The sequence below is a fragment of the Pogona vitticeps genome, chromosome 1 (genome assembly GCF_051106095.1).
Source record: "Pogona vitticeps strain Pit_001003342236 chromosome 1, PviZW2.1, whole genome shotgun sequence".
NCBI classification, from domain to species: domain Eukaryota; kingdom Metazoa; phylum Chordata; class Lepidosauria; order Squamata; family Agamidae; genus Pogona; species Pogona vitticeps.
Window position 1 is genome coordinate 337,492,013 of NC_135783.1, and position 17,357 is coordinate 337,509,369.

At 40.3% G+C, this 17,357-nt stretch overlaps 1 protein-coding gene across 2 annotated transcripts in view; it reads right to left on the minus strand.

Annotated features, from left to right (window-relative positions):
- The window catches only part of LOC110089659 (cholesterol 24-hydroxylase), a 30,935-nt gene that overhangs the window by 702 nt on the left and 12,876 nt on the right, over nt 1-17,357 (minus strand). Inside the window, exons 8-15 of one of the 2 annotated variants that reach the window (XM_078383779.1) lie at nt 14,749-14,905; nt 14,288-14,350; nt 12,908-12,980; nt 11,298-11,382; nt 9,948-10,058; nt 8,231-8,319; nt 7,487-7,553; nt 2,367-4,928 (exon numbers count right to left, since the gene is read on the minus strand). In XM_078383779.1, coding sequence (XP_078239905.1) covers nt 4,785-4,928; nt 7,487-7,553; nt 8,231-8,319; nt 9,948-10,058; nt 11,298-11,382; nt 12,908-12,980; nt 14,288-14,350; nt 14,749-14,905 — 789 coding nt within the window. In that variant the 3' untranslated portion in view covers nt 2,367-4,784. Of the gene's footprint in view, nt 1-2,366; nt 4,929-7,486; nt 7,554-8,230; nt 8,320-9,947; nt 10,059-11,297; nt 11,383-12,907; nt 12,981-14,287; nt 14,351-14,748; nt 14,906-17,357 lie in introns of those variants that run through there. The other variant, XM_078383780.1, reaches the window with a different exon arrangement.

A 17,357-nucleotide genomic window follows, 5' to 3' on the forward strand; every position in this document is an offset into this window, starting at 1 on the left:
CAGAATACAGGAGGGAGAGATTTAAAGCCATCCGATCACATCTGTCATTCCATCTATTATTATTTTTGGCTGCATTATTGTGAGAGTTCGTTTCTCACCCTAGACTGTTTCCCAGGTTCCTCAGCAACCATCAAGGCCTTTCATGCTTTAAAACCAAACTTCTATTCACATATGGAGGTTGTTCTACTAGGTTGTCTACAGATTGACCTTCTTCAAAACATGGTTGCATTTTTAGGTTAGAATCAACGTTATCTGTGATCCCGCCTATTATTTTTCAGCTGCATTCTACCTCACCTTTCCTCCATTGAGTTCAAGCTGCCATTTGTAGCTCTTCCACTTCATTTTCACAGCAAACCCTGTGAGGTAGGTCAGACAAAGGGCCTATTTATGGATCATGGGGTTGGGAAAAAATCTCATTTGTGAAAACGCTGGAGGATAGAGAAATACAGATTTGTGATTCTAGAATGCAACTCCCAGAATACAGGAGGGAGAAAATGGAGAAGAAATTAAGAACACACAAATGAGAACCAGCAACCAAATATTGTATGATTGTCATGACCTCCTAAAATGAATTCTACTACTTCTAGTACCAAAAGCCATCTATATTATTTTTGGACATGAAGCAGAAAAAGCCAAAGGCACCTCTCCTCAACCCTGGTAGTAAAAATACAATAAATTTAAAGGAGAGCTGGCAATACAAGGAGACCTCTGGAAATACCCAACTTTTCCCCTCCCTTTCTCTGCCAAGATCCTCTAGTACTTCATGCTAGGATCTCTTGAACCCTTCATCTGGGGCTTAGTGGAGCATGTCACTACAGGGTGAGAACAGGAGACTTTCAGCTTATCTCAGGTTCTAATTTGTAATCTTAACTTAAGTGACTTGTTGCTGATTAAGAGTGAATTGAATTCTGGGCCAGCCCTACAATTAATCAGTGCAGCCTTCCCTCCTATTCGCTCTGTGGCTGAAATCTTGTTGTAAACATTGTGACACCCCTCCCCCCAAAGGCCATGGCTGACATAATCAAGTGTAGCCCTCTTTTGGTAATTTAATAGTTTCTGATTTGCAAGTGCATACAGTGTATACAGTGGTGCCCCGTATGACGATGACCCCGCATGATGTTGAATCCGCAGGACGCTGACTTTTTTGCGATCGCTATAGCGATCGCAAAACGATGTTTCCTATGGGGGATTTTCATTGACGACAATTAGGTCCGTGCTTCGCGAACTGTTCGCAAGATGACGATTTTCACAGCTGATCATCAGGTTCCTAAAATGGCTGTGCTGTGTTTTCCAGACACATGCTTCACAGGACAGCCATTTTAACAGCTGATCGGTGCTCTCAAAATGGCTTCCCTATGGAGGATCTTATCTGGACGATGAGGTAATTTCCCCATTTTGAATGCATTAAGCTGGGTTTCAATGCATTCCAATGGGGAAAGGCTTTTGACTTGACGATTTCGCTGTACAGCGATTTTAACGGAACAGATTATCGTTGTCATGTGGGGTGCCACTGTATACTTAGAATGATCCACTGTTTCCATTCAAGAGCTTTTTAGGAGTTCTGCAACTTTCTGTCCCAGCATAGAGCATGCATTCTTTTTGGCACACCCCTTGTTTAGCCCACTGTTTAGTTTGTTTAGCCTCAGCTTTCAACAGCCATTATGGCTGCAGATTCTGATGGAGAGTTGGGGGAGAATGTGGAAAGGCAACCTGGGGGGGGGAGAGAAAAAAACAGAAGGGCATTGACAGAGGGAGAGAGGAGTGGCATAAAAAAAATCCCCTTCTCCTGAGCCACCACCGATGATCAGGGTAAGCCCTTAAATGACAACCGATCAGGCTAAAAGCAGCCATTTCCTGTTTGGATGCAAGAAGTCTACCAAATGACACATTGCTCCTTCTGTCAACTTCAGCAGAGCCTTTGCCGCTTGATCTGTCCATCCCACACCCAAAGTGGCCAGTCTGGACAGACCCTAAGGAGTGAGCAGCCAAAGATTGTTGTATAAAAAGAATCATATTTGAGGCTTGCATAATTTACCATGATTAATTGCCGGTAGTTGACCATGTGCCAGGAAACATATCAGTTGCACAACTGGAGACATCTGACTGGAGGTGTCCACTTGCACAACTGGAGACACAGGCCAGAGCTTCATCATTTTCTTCAAAATAGTCACAGCAAGCTACACCAATCTTACATGAACACCAGTAGGATTCTGGCCAATGAGTTCATAACTCAGCAAGACCTGAAAGTGAGTCTCTGGAATCCAATTAGAGCAGTCCAACTGCTATTCCACACACTATTCCACTCCTGCAAGGGAGCAGGGCAGAAAAATTCTCATCAAAAGAGGTCACAGCATTTATGAATTCCACCCAGTTATATTTAGTATTTTATTAATTTCAAAGATTACATTACATTCAATTTTTTTGTTCAATACATTTCAACAATTTTAAAATGACCTATCAATCGCCATTCCTTTTTAATCCATCCACTTGTTATAGATCCTTAACTCTGGAACTACAGTATTTGGTCTTTTTGGATCCAATAATGGTGAGGAATCAAACAAAATTCAAGAATTTGTTGTGTTACACAAGAAAATGTTGGCAAGCGAGGTTCTCGATTCAGTGGGGACAAAAATCGAGATTTCCCACATCACAGTCCAACACATGATCTACTATGACACACTGGTTCTCTATTTAAAAAAAAAACGCTGGAGGGATATATTTGTTCACTTTGATCTTAGACGAGTCTCAGTGAAATACATTTGATGTCCAAAACATGAAGAACTCAGTGGTCTGTCTGATAGCTTTGATTCTAACAATTCGGTTTCTAGGCTGAGAGATTCTAAATCTGGTGTATTTAGTGATTTTTACCCTTAACACAATACACAGGTTCACAAGTGATCACCCGAGGCTTAGGACTGTAAGATCCATGGAAACAGACATTCAGAAATGCAAATATAGCAGCGAAGAAGCCTTCACAGTGTGTCAGGTGTATTAAAATGGCAGCCTCTTGATTAGAACTGCAAAATATAATTCCACTATCTTATTTATTCCCTATGAGTGAATTTCCACTTGATTAGAGATACAGTTCTGTTCTACCTATTCTAGGAATGAAGAAGTTGTTGCTCTCCAAAAGGCATGGTAGGGCTAGATCAAACGTACTGAAAGAACTACAGTTACGTAGCTTCTGCTGTTTTAAAAATCATTTTATAAATTTCTATTCACATGACATACAGGTAAGATCAATTCATTTGGCCAGCCAATCCGTTTTTGCCACCCTTGCCAGTAGGGTTGTTTTAAAATGTACTGATCACGTATTGCTTCATATCTTATAGTTGCAGCCCAGGTGAATGTTTTTGGCAATTTATTTACTTTGTGAAGAGACTGAGTCTGGGGGCCCTATGGCCACTTGGCCGTTGTGGTTTTACTCTTTAAAAAAATTAAGTGATATTGATAGGTTGTTGCAGCTGCTACATTGGGTAGACAGATACATCCTTCTCCCACTCCCTTGCAGGTGTAAGGAAGGAAAGGGGAAAGAAAGCTTGAGCAGAGAAATTGACATTTCCTACTTTTAATTATTTGATGGGAAGAAAGAAAGGGGTTTTGCATTAATGTCTCCTCTCTCTCTTTTTAAACCCTACTCTTCCAAATACTTTGCAAGTCTTTTAAAACCCGCCTCCTCCTCCTGAGAAGTGAAAATTGGGAAGTGAAAATTAAAAAGGAAGGGCAACATATCAGGTGTCATATACCACCAGATTCCACACTGGCTGGAGTATCAGGAAAATAGCAATATGTCACTTACAATTTTTTAAAGAAAATGTTTATTGCAGCGGGAAACCCAAGGAATAGGATGGCAAATGAATTGATTTATACAAGATGGCATGTGCAGGCTACAGAAGCATTAAAAAAGCAAGAAATGTACCAATTGAACTGACAGCTGTGTGAACAGTCCTGGCAGGATATATACCATGTGACCCCATGAAACATTTTTGGAATATTTTTGGAAAAAAAATTCTGTTTTGGAAAGAGAGACTATCTTGAAGAGGAAAGCTTCTGCCACAAGTTGAATCTCTCCATATAATAGTGGGTCCCAAAATATCTGAGTTCCTGAAAAAAGAGGAGCTCTTTTCAAGCTCTTTTTTACATGGAGACAAGAACAGCTGGGGGGCGGTGGCAGGGAAATAGGGCTAGAGAACTTCCTCCTCACACCTTCAGATTAGCTTCCTTCTGAACACCTGAATAGGGAGTAAGCCTTTTAAATCTGTCACCTTAAGCAACAGGGGCAAAGTTAGGTGTTGGAAACACTGGAGAGCCACGAAGGCCTACATTCCAGCAAAGAGTCCACTGCCAGGTGACTCTGCCACTCCTTTGTTGTTGTTTTCCACCCACCCTTGCCTGAAAAGGAGCTTCTTTGTTAAGTCATGTCCAACTCTTTGTGACCCCATGGATCAAAGCAAGGCAGGCCCTCTTGTCTCCCACTGCCTGCCAGAGTTTGGTCAAATTCATATTGGTAGCTTCGGTGTCCAACCATCTCGTCCTCTGTCGTCCCCTTCTCTTTAGAAGGAGCAGCAGCCTTTAATTCATGTAGTATTCTGGATTTGGTCGAAAGGGAATAGGAAATATACAGGCAACCAATACAAGGGCAAAGAACAAGGCTACTGAATATTAAGGGCAGCCACAGATGCCACCTCACCCTCAAAACCCAAAATCACTGAATCACACTGACTGTGGACTAATTATCCTTTAACATTTCCCCATATGAGTTCTAAGATTCCACTGAATTTCAATTAATGACATCGTGCTTTCAACCTGCACACCACATCATCTGCAGGTCTCAGTGTCACTAAGTCCCAAATTCTAAAGCTCTGTGGTGGAACCAGCTGGAATTCAAACCTCTGCAGAAATTTGGCCATGACCACTTTCGCCTCCATCTGCCATGGAAAAAAATGGAACAGTGAGCAGTCCGTGCTTGTCTATTGCATTTACATTTTAAGCCTGGTATTCTTGTTAAGGAGCTTAGAGAGGCATACAGGATTTTGTCAGCATAGTAGGACTCCCATATCCATATGGGATTGTTTCCAAGCCCTGCTGTGGATGCTGAAAACCACAGATGTATAGTGAACACTATATGGAGCATGGTAAAAAGAAACAAATCCAAAAAATTATTTTCACATGTATTTTCTTATTCAACAAGAATTCAAACCATGGTTTCTGGCTCCCTGTATAGTTTAACAACAACCTCAACAATGAGGTTGGTTAGTTTGAACAAGAGTGACAGGGTTAAAGTCAGTGAAATTTGGTCTGAGTAGGAATTTGAACCTTAGTCCTAGTTCTAGTTTTCTAACTAAGCCATCACTCTTGACCCTTAGCAGTGGTATCCAAAATCTGAAGGTTTTTTTACACCTCACTGATAAAAATATTTATACAGCCAGGGTGGTGTGAAGGATAGAGTGATGGACTAGGACTTAGGAGATCAGGGTAGAAATCCCTTCTTGGTCATAAACACTCCCAGGCGTTGGCAATGATAAAACCACTCCTTGAATATTTCACATACATATCTTGAAAACCCTATTAGGATCACTATGAACTAAAGGTAACTTGGTGACACGTAAGAATAACATAACATGATTAGTATTTCAGCCTTCATGTCCCACATAGTTTATAATGTATTAAATGTACAGAATTTTTTTTCATTCCTGCTTCCATACCATTATAAAAGAAAGCCCAAATACATTACAGTATTTTGTTTTGTATGCAAATTCTCAAAACTAAACAGCAGTTTCCAGCCTTCTGTTCCTTGATGCCTCTGTGTTGCCCTGATATGCCATGTCATATAAATACCACCAACCCAGTTGGCAAGGGAACCAAACACACTTCTTAATAATTACTTCAGGCGTACCACTCAATGATCTACTTCAGCTCTTCCACTTCAATCAGGACCTTCATGTTTTTTTTTCTTTTGATTATCATTATCTTGTCAACATTATTCTCATGGAAGCATCGCTTAACCTTTCAGGATGCTTCAGCCCGTTCCTCTACCTTGAGAGCTTTCACAGCTCTGATTCTTTGTAAAAGTTCTGTCACTCTTCTTCAGGCTAACTCAGTCTATTCTCTGCTTTTGTCTTTTTATTCATTTCCATTCATATATTCATTTTAGTTTCCTGTCGTTTATGTGTCATGGCTCATTCAAATGCCCTCAGTTCTTCTAAGAAAATTTACTTGGTAGAAAGCAATTCTTCCTCAGCCAGACACTGCCAAATACACTGGACTACCATTTCTGCCATCTCCACGCCCATTGGCCACAATGGCTGGGGAACGTGGGTCTTGTAGTTGTAGGACTTGTACTTCAACACACCTGGAAGCTGCTTTCTGTTATCTATAATTCAGAAGGCACTCTCAATTACCAGTCCTTGCTCTCACTATTCAAGTAAAGCATTCTATTAGATGGAGGACTGTTTCCCCCCTGCCTTTCTGATGTTTGGCACGGAAAGAGAACAGAGTTCACCATCAGACTTTTCTTTTAAAGTCCACTCTTTTCTCTTTACGTAATCTTTTAAGAAATCCACTTTTGTGCTAACTTTTATGTTATTTTTTTTTCAAGTGCATCCAACTGGGGGGCTCTCACCATAGCCAACAATTTCAAATCAGAACTACCATACCGTGTTTCCCCAAAAATAAGACAGGGTCTTATATTAATTTTTGCTCCTAAAAAAAGACATTATGGCTTATTTTCAGGGGATGTTTTATTTTACTGTCATATCGTATTTTGGTTGCTACACAATGCTGCACAATGGTGGAGGGCAGAGTATCACAGGGCTTCTATTACGAGCATCCTGAAAAATCATGCTAGGGCTTATTTTCAGGATAGGTCTTATTTTTGGGAAAACAGGGTAGTACTAAACTCCATCTCCAATGCAATACAAAAAAACACCAGATTAGTGGTTCCCAACTTTGAAATGCCAAATGTCCTTGGGCCAAACTCCCAGAAGCCTTTGCCACCAACCGTGCCAGCTAGAATCTGTGGGAGTCGAAGTCCAAGAACATGTGGGAAGTCCAAGAACATGGGGAACACTGGTCCATGAGATTTAGGAGACAAGGGGGAACAATTGGATCCTTGTTGATGTAAAACAGGTACAGTGGTGCCTCACAAGATGAATACCTCGCGGGACAAAAAACCTGCAAGACGATTGGTTTTTGCTATTGCTATGGTGCCTCAAAAGACGGTTTCTTCTATGGCCTTGCTTCGCAAGATGTTTTTTTTCTTCAAGAGCAATGCCTCGCAAGACAAATAAATTTCCCATAGGGGAACCTATGCAAGACAATTTTTTCGCAAGACAGCGCTTCTCATGGAACAAATTACATTCGTCTTGTGAGGCACCAACTCTAGATCAAAAACAGAAGTGCTATATTTTCTCCTGGTGCCCTGTAGTTTAAAAGACAAGTTCCACCTTTTAGGAACACCTGACAGCTTTAGAGATGGCTCACTTACCAGTGCAAATACCTGCCCAATACAAGAACGAGGTCCCAGGGAGAATGGGAAATAACAAAAGTATGGTCTAAAAAAAATCAAGACAGATAGAAATCATTCAGACACTTTTTGTTACACAGCCATGAAACACAACCTATCCGCTTAAGGCTAAGGTCAAACTTAGTGGTTCCACTGGCAAAACTACTTCCACTAGAACAATCAGAAAGAAGCTAACTTCCACCTCCATATAATCAAAAACCTGTTGAAAAACACTGAGAAAACCTCTTAAGCAGGTCTGCATAGGTATCAAGAATGCCAGCTTTCCCTACTGGGAAAGTGATGATGCTGACCTCCATGCTGTAAAATGTTCAAGCAGTTAAATTCTGAAGACTGAGCTACTGTTAATGGTGTGGAAAATAATGCACAATATGCCAATTTAAGTATCTTTTAAGAGATATTGACGGAAATGCCAGAAAATAACAAATATGCAGCAAATTTGCTCCTTTCTATAGGAGCCACCAACTGAAGGACGTCTCTACCACTGTAGAAGTCTGACATTTTTCACTAGGCCTTCTAAAGTCTTAAAAATTAGCTGGAAGTGTCAAACAAAATATTACAAGAAGCAGTGAGGGTGAGAAAGATATCCGAGGGTATTGAAATTATGATATCTACATGATGTTCTCAGACAAAATGAACGAGAAAGCATCTACAGCTATTTCTCCTGGAATAACCAGAATAGTGAGAGCAAGAAAGACAGGTCCTCACCTTGGTTCATCTTTGCTAAATCGGTCAGGATTGAAGGTCAGTGGATCCTTGAAATATCTTTCCATACGTCCCATCACGTATGAGCTAAACTGCCAAAGGAAGAGGGGCATTTAAATTTGCACATGGGAGGCAGCTGGATAGATGCAAGAGACAGATGCAGAGACTAGAATGGATTTCTGTTTGCATTTTCAGCATCTGTTTTTACTTCATGTCAACACTAGAATGCCCTTTGCCTGGAATGAATGCTATCAATGCTGGAATGAATGCTATGAAATCAATCAATCAATCAATCAATCAATCAATCAATGAATAAATAAATAAATAAATAAATAAATAAATAAATAAATAAATAAATAAATAAATATTTATAGACTTTGCTCAGAGCAATAGTTCCCAACCTTGGATCCCGAGGTGTTCTTGGACTAAAATTTGCAGAAGCTTTCACAAGTAGCTGTGCTGGCCAGGGTTTCTGGGTAGAGATGGGGGCATTTGTATTCGTATAAGAATATGAACACTCCCGCACAGGTGGACATAATGAGGGTCCAGCCTCCTGGGGCCGGATGGTCCACTCATGGCTCGGAAGATCATGTTCGGCTCGCAAATCCTCGCAGAAGATGGATGACAAGCCTCTGTGCTCGGTCGAAGAACGGCTCGCGGAATGCTCTCTTCAAAGCCATTGGAAGGCTCCACAGCAACGGCAAATTGGTGGCCGGACCTTCATTATGTCTACCTGTGTGGTGGTATTTGTATTCATATATAAATACAAATACCCCATATCTATTTCTGGGAGTTGGTGTCCAAGAACATCTGGGGACCCAAGGTTGGGACGGACTGGTTGACAGATTAAGCATAGGTTGGGCAATTTATGGCACTACATGTTTTGTTGAATTTAATTTCTTTTAATCCATCACCACTGGCTATGCCGGTTGGGGGTGATGGAAACTGTATGCCAGGAACATCTGGAGAGTTCAAGGCACCCAACCCAAATCAGGTTCCTCGCAAATTGCCTCCTGCTACATTAGCCTGCTCTCATACTTGGCTCATATTCAGAGGTCTTTAAAGTTCACAGATATGTAACACAGAAGGAAGAAGGCAATGGTGTTTTCCATTTTGGCACTCAGGTTTTGGAACACTATCCTCAGAGGGACTCTGCTCAAAAATGCTTGGAGAGTTGTATTATTATTACTCTGGGCACTTATTTTCTGGTTAGGAGTCCCCACCTTTCTATTTCTGCCATTTTAAAATGTTGACTATTCTTTAAATCATTCTATTTTCTTGTTTTATATATTGATACCTGCCTAGACTTTTTTTCCCCTCAGACACGTGGAATCTGAATATTAATATAAAACAAGCAAAATAAATATAGACCATCTGGAAAATACACTTCATAAAGAAGGCATTCTGCTATAAGTCAAAAGGGTACTGCTAAAACCCATATATATCTATGAAACAACATTTTTTTTACGTACATTAAAAAAATCTATGCATGACTTGTTTATCATTTGTTTTATTTACATCAGTCCCCCAAAAGACAGATGGTTTAGGAGACCAAGTTCAGCATCTACTATCACTTGCTCCTGTTTTCATGCACTCCTATGGAATCATAGCAAATATTCATTGCCTTAGGTGTACAATTCAGTTACGTCAGTGGACATTTGGGGCCAAGTACCGAAGAGCTTTGGACAACCATATGCTGCAGCCCATTGAACAGACTCACAATCAAGGTGGTGTTTGCTGGAATTTTAACCCCTTCAATGATGTTCTCTGTTCCTGTCCAGCGTACTGTGCGAGGAGCTAGTGGATATAATCGTAGAACTTCTTTGAGGACCTAAAATAGTGAAGATGTATTTCATACAACATACACTGGTCATTTTCCCCTTGTCCTTTCATCTGGAATACATCCCATTTAAAAAACTGCTTGGGCAATAAATTTACCAAGTGATTCTCAGCATAAAAAAAAATTCCAAAATCCTGTTCACATAACTTTATGTAGTGAGAGCTGATGCCATCATCTGCCCATGCTGCTAAAATTTATTTTAAATTAATTAAATCATTCCTATCCCCCCATTTTATGTGCTTAGGCTCCCTAAGGGTCATTTTTTGCACTGTGGATCTGTATACTACTAGTTAGTTAGATACTTAGGCATCCTTCAGTCTTGAAAGACTATGGTGACGTGCTCTGTATAGAGGACTTGGAACAGCGTCTAGTGTGGCTGAGAAGGCCAATTCAAGATTGAAAATCCCTTCTACACTGAAGACAAATCCAATCTGTCCCCTGTCCAGCTCCCTGATTTTGCTGCTTTTGTGACTTCCTCTTTGCCTCGGCCTGCTGAATCATATTTTTTATTACAGAGATGGAGAATGACTGACTGTCCAGCCATTGTATTCCACTTCTAATAATTCTTCACTCTTGGATGTGCTGGCTAGAGTTGAAGAGTACAACCCAACAAGGTCAGTAGGGCCACCCATTTCCACAACCAATTCAGTGTTTCAGCTAAATTCAGAGTTCAGAGTGACTTACTTCCAGGCATCCATACAAAGGCCTGATTCTGCAACAGACAAATACTAAAAAACAATAGGACATCGAGAAGATTATGTAACATCATGGGGAATATTGTGTGGATGACATTGAAACACACACAGCCACATAGTACAGTAACAGTAGGCCAAATGTGCAGAATGCACTTGTCTTAGTGATGGTAAAGCTTTGATTAGTGAGTGACTCACTAACCAGCTCAACTATCACGGAGAAAAGAATGAAGGAAAGCTAGAATTCTTTGCACAGCCAACATTTTGAACAATAAAAGTATTACAGCACTGTGTTGATTGTTCCACTGACCACCATGACTGATAGGAAATTACACTTTTCCATGGCATGGGAATCCTATAAAGTCTTTTTGTAATGTGTTTATACTACAGCAAATTCACACTGGGACATTAATTGCTTTAGAGGCTGTCAAGCATCATGTTGCAAGCTCTGTTTTGGGAACAATTTTATTATTTTTGTCACTGTGGGATGATTCAGCAAGGCTTATTCAGAGTAGCTGTGGTCTCTTTATTACACTACCTGTGATAAGTATTCAAGCTTTCCAAGATCTTCATAGCCAATGTCTGTCTTCACACCAATAACCTCATCCACTTCAGCCTGAAGTCTAAGAAACAGAAGCAGAAGAAAATTTTAATTTAATGGCTATTGATCATCAGTGCTAAAAAGACAACTTCAATATCTGGGAAGTCCAGGACTTACCATCCAAGAGATTAAATGGCAACATAACTCAGACAGAGAATCTGGGAATTATGAATATCAGATTCAAAACAGTCACCATTCTGGACAGTGTTAAGCACCTTTGGGGCAAAGATAGTTGCAACATAGGTTGAACAGAATATCAGTTTTGGAAATATGCCCTAACTTATCTTTTCCCCTCTCCAGTAAAGTCCAGAGATGCAGAACCTGAGATATTCCAGATGCAGAGGAATTAATGCCTTCACCAAAGGGTAGGCTAGCTGGGGTTGATGACATGCTGTAACTTTCTAGGAAATCCAGCAACACCTGGAATACTATGTATTTCCCCAACCCTGATAAATATTACAGCATTCTTCATCCTTCACTTGAATTTAATTAATGAGTTCATCTGTGCTAGATTATGTCCAATTTCTTCATAAACTCATAGGGTGACTTCACAAAATCTTTTTTGTGAGACACAATTAATGTTGAATGACCTTGACTCTTGTCAACAAGGCTGTTGTTGATACAGACAATGGAGAACAAGACAACCCTAGGCATTTAGGGTGTATTTCTATATGCATTTTACCTGGGGGGTAAGGCATGCTGTACTCAATATGGCTCGTTTCTGAATAGATCCATATAGGCATATATAGTACTTATAATTAGATGATATCACATCGGTTCTGACTTACAGTAACCCTTTCCAGGATTTTCTAGGTAGAGAATACTCAGAAGTGGTTTAGGATTACAAATGGGCATGCAGCCATGTTCCTGAACCCCAAGCCAGATTCCACCACTGACCAACTGGCACGCCCCACCTCCTCATCTGAGTGGGGAGCTAATGGAGGGGGTGGAGAAGGGAATTCCGTGCTCCTGCCTTGAGTGGTCAAATGACTGAAAAGGAGGAGGACTGGATTTGTACCCATCTCTATTTACAATTCCCTTCTTATGGGACACTCTGGGACTGTGCAACTTGCCCAAAGCTACACAGCCTGATTCTTCTCCCAGGGGGAAAATTGGAGAATCCAATTCTCAACTTTCGGGTCTTCAGCAAAGGACTCAAATCACCAGTCTATCTAGCCAACTCATAGGTGTACATATTATGAAATTATTAGCTGACGCTAATTCTTGGGATTCCACAGCTCAGGGGAAAGTGCCAGTGAGAATACAAGAACTGCTTGTGACTATCACCCAGTTCTCATGTTTAATTGGGCAGATACAAGAAGTACTCAAAACTGATCAAAACTGATTAGGTGCCGTGGTCCGAAAGATCTTAGAATGGATGGAGAACGGTAAACAGTACAAACATAGTGGGTGTTTGATTCCCCACTGTGCCTCCTTCACAAGGACTGGACTCAACGATCCACAGGGTCCCTTCCAGCTCTGCAGTTCAAAGGTGGTGGCAGAGATGGTTGTTGTTAGGTCCCAGAAAGGATAAGGGGTTTACTTGCTTTGCAACAATCTCTGGATGCCGTCCCAGTTCCATTATGGTGAAAGATAACAGACTTGCAGTACTTTCATGACCTGAGGGATGCAGAATCTGGTTGAGTTAAGAAGGACAAAAGGAATAAAACCAAAAATTTAAGCGAAACTAAGTTATAAAAAAAGAAGTCTTAAAATATTTCTGTGTCTGACAGAAGTTTTAGTTGCCTTTGATGAGAAATATCAGGCCAGATGGGAAGCAGGAACACTCTGCCGGCCTGCTGAAACTAGTTGCTTTTTTACCCTCCCTCAGAGTTGGAAAGTGTCAGGGCTTACAAGGACAACAGTTACATTTCATTAATTGTTTTGTGAGGGGAGGGTAACAAGGTTATAGCGAAGTTATATTTTAAAAGTAGGAATGAATTTAAATTGACTGGTATAATCAGCAACATTTTTCAGTTACTTTCAGAAGTTCCTTTTTAAAGGTATTTTAGAGACATTTTAGAAATAATTATTCAGGTTTATGGCATTATGAATCCTACTTTTTATTCAAGTAAAAATAAGCAGCACATCAAGCAGTATACAGTGGACCCTTGACTTACAGACGGCTTGACTTACAGACTTTTTGAGTTACAGACTTCTCTGGCCACAAAATTTAGGTTTGACTTGCAGCCTGAGAATTGACTTACAGACCAGAAAATAACCAAAATGGAACAAAAACGGCCTGTTATGGGATTAATCGGTTTTCAATGCACTGTAGGTCAATGGAGACTTGACCTACAGACTTTTTGACTTGAGAACCGCCTTCCAATACGGATTAAGTTCTCAAGTCAAGACCCCACTGTAGCAAGTTACCCTTTTCAGTGCTGCAATAGGGAAGTATCTGCCATGTGCCTAGTCTTGCATTGGCTGTCCAATCAACTGTGTGAAGGACATGTTTGCAAAAATAGAACAAGCACTTGGTGCAATCATGGTAAACCCAACAGGTTATTAGCCGCAGACAGTAAGTAGAGATATTGTTTTATTGCATGTATGTAAATTGTTCTGCAAGCCCTTTTTGGCTGAGGATCAAATGGTTTAAATAAGAAAACAAACGTGGAAAGCACTGTTAATCCAATATGGAAGTGAAGACCTTCTAGCAGCAGATCTTTCTTGGTGAATCTGGGACTTGTAGGCTAAAGGAATTAGAGAGCTGGGTTGGGACTTGAGAGGTCCAGGTTTTCCTCACCAGACATCCATCAAAAACACTAGGCAACCTTAGGCGTGTCAGCTTGTTGCCTCAGCTATCACAGATGGCTGTTGTGTGGATAAAGTAGGGAGGAGCAAAGCCATTTGCACTCCTTTGAGTTCACTGAAGGAAATGTAATGAATACAAAGGTAATGAATTTAAGATAAGAAGATCTACAAACCTGCAACAAAGAAAGCGACAAAATTGTCTAGGATACTTTCTTCATCACAGTCCCCTTCCTGAGCTGCGAAAGACAGGAAACAGAGATCAAGACGTCCACATATTTGCAAATTGTATATTATGGAAATTACATAAATATGATCATAGCACTGGAGATCCCTGGAGAAGGTACAAGAAACAAGAGAAAGTTCAGAATTTACATTCTGGATCATAGCCTTTTTGCCACCTTTTTCTTTCAAACAGAAATGGTCAATTTAAGCATGGCTAACGTGTTAATTTCACAAATAGCATTTATTCCTTTTTAATGGTTTTTCGTAAGTACAGTATAGCTATTAACAGATAATTTGGTCATGAGACAAACTAAAGGCTGTAAACTATTCTGTGATATCCCGGAGGCTTTTGATAGAAAATGGCACATGCAAAAATGACACAGCCTCTTCTCATTCCTAAGGAGTCTCTTACCTGCACTCTTTAAGATCTGGCTCAGAATATCCATGGGGATCTCTTCTCCATTCTCAATGGCTTTGCGCCTCCGCTCGATACACTCCTTCCCAGTCCGACGGAGCAGTTTCAGACTCTCCCGAATCTCTTGCACTATTTTTCTATTCCTTGGCATATACTAAAAAGATAAGCTATTTTGCTAAGAGCAGATTAGCATAAAAACATTTCTTTAAAAAAAAACCTGGCATATGAGTTTTCACCAGTGACCTCTCACGAATGTATGTACATATTTATTAAAAATATTAAAAGACTAAAAGATAAAAAGACTACGACAAGATGAGTAGAAAGTAGCATATTCCATGGCAGACATAGCCATCCTTCCTCAGACATAACTTCTAAGGACTTCCCATTCAGATATTTTTGAGCCTAATCACAAAGACCATTTAAATCATTTCTTTTTCCTCCTTTTTAAAATATCGACATGCTTTGTTCCCTCCTTTTAAAAAATTCACTTCCCAATTCCTTTCTCCACTTTCTGTTTTTCTCCCCCACCTTTTATTTTTCTCATCCTCCCCTTTTCCCTTCCCTCCTTTATTCCCCACTTCCCTTATTTTCCTGCATATCTCTTCATCTCAGTTCTTGTTTTTGATTTTCCTTTTCCCCTTTGAATAGCACCAGGAGGAGGAAGAAGCAGGTTTTAAAAGATTTGAAAGTATTGTGAAGCGCACAGTTCTTTAAAAAGTTTTTCTTTCTCCCCTCAAACAAGTTGAAGCAGGAAACGGCTCAAGCCTTCTTTCCTTCCTTTAATCCTGAAAGGGGTGGGGAGAAGGTTGTCTCCTTCTGATCAATGTGTTTATGCTGCTGTGGCTGCTTTCCATGGGTAAAAAATGATTTATAAATAACCTTTTTTTAAAATAAAAAAGGGTAAAAGTGGCCATGGTGCTGCAAAAAAACTGACACATTCACAAATTAAATAAATTGGGCAGCAACATTCACACATGCCAAGACAATAAGGATTGAAGCAATGAAAAGATCCAGTGAAGAGGGGAAAAACTGGCTGGCCAAATGAATCAATGCTACCTGTGCATGATGTGAATGGAAATTTATAAAACTTTTTAAATATGAGGAGAATCTTATAACTGGAGTTCTTTTGGCATGGTTGATTGAGCCCCAACTCCCCAAATTCTGGACAATGCTTTCTGGACATTGTAGTTCTTTGGAAAGCAGTTTCTTTACAGCCTATTTACTTAATTTATTTATTGGATTTATACCCCACCTCTCTAGTCAAACGACCATTCTAGTTGGCTTCCAACACATAAAACAACAATCTAACAAAATTACAATATAACAAAAATTTTAAACATCAGTACAAACAAATTATCCAAGAAGAAAAAAGAGAAAAAAGAAAAATGGAAAAAATCAAGTATCAACTGGAGGGAAGGCCTGCGTAAACATCCAAGTTTTCAGTTGTTTATTAAAAATGCCCAGTGAAGGGGCTGCACAAATCTCCAGAGGAAGGTTATTTCAGAGGCGAGGAGCTACCGCCGAGAAAGCCCAGTGTGGCATCCACCCTCATGCCCCTTTTTTGACCTTCAAGCCCCAGAGCACACGAAGGCAAACAAACCTCACTCTTTTCACTTGCTGCCACCAGGTGATCTCTAAATCACCATTATTTCAGAAAGACTCAGGTCCACACTTCAGGTCCTTTTAAATAAAACTTTGGTTTATTGAATACATAGATCAATTCATGAATATCTTCAGCATTTAATCATTCCTCAGAAGTTCCCCAAACCACACATTCTTTTACTCTGTCAGGCTTTTCTCTCCAGCCTGACTCTTACATTTGTCTTTCTGACTCTCTCTGAATCTCCACACACTGATTTAAACTCTATTAATCTCACACTCTGACTGAAATATTGACTCAAGCTCTGCCTCTTATAGCATCTGTCTCGGCTCTGCCTCTCTGCAATATTAATATCCATAAACCATTATATTACATAACATAGACCGAGTAGACATGGTCTAGAGGGGCGGGGTATAAATAAATAAATAAATAAATAAATAAATAAATAAATAAATAAATAAATAAATAAATAAATAAATAAATAAATAAATAAATAGAGAACACTACACCCAGTTTCTAGTTTTTTTCCTTTCGGTCATCCCTCAGCGTCAGGCTCCTCAGCCTCACCTCCTGACTTGATCGAGTTATTTTGGTGGGAGTAGGCGTTCCGCCAGGTATCGAGGCCCTAAACCGTTTAGGGCTTTATACGTAAGCATTAAAACTTTGAAGTCAATGCGGAATCGAATGGGCAGCAAATGAAAAGCGGCCAGAGCAGGAGAGGTAAACATGCTACAGGGCAATATGATTACAACTCCCAAAAAGCACCACAGCAGCTTCCATTTTTGCACATTAACCATAGGAAGCAGGACAGAGACAGGCAGAGAGGCTTCAGGACGGATCCAAAACAGGGAAGCGGACCTCTCTCCTAGCACAGCTAACACCAGCATTAAGGACCCACAAACTCAAAATCACCTCAGGATAGGGTGGGAAATGATACGCCTCGGCCTATTAACAAGTGGGGGCCACAGCCACTGTTTTACTGCATCTCCCTTCGCAAATAAGTGTT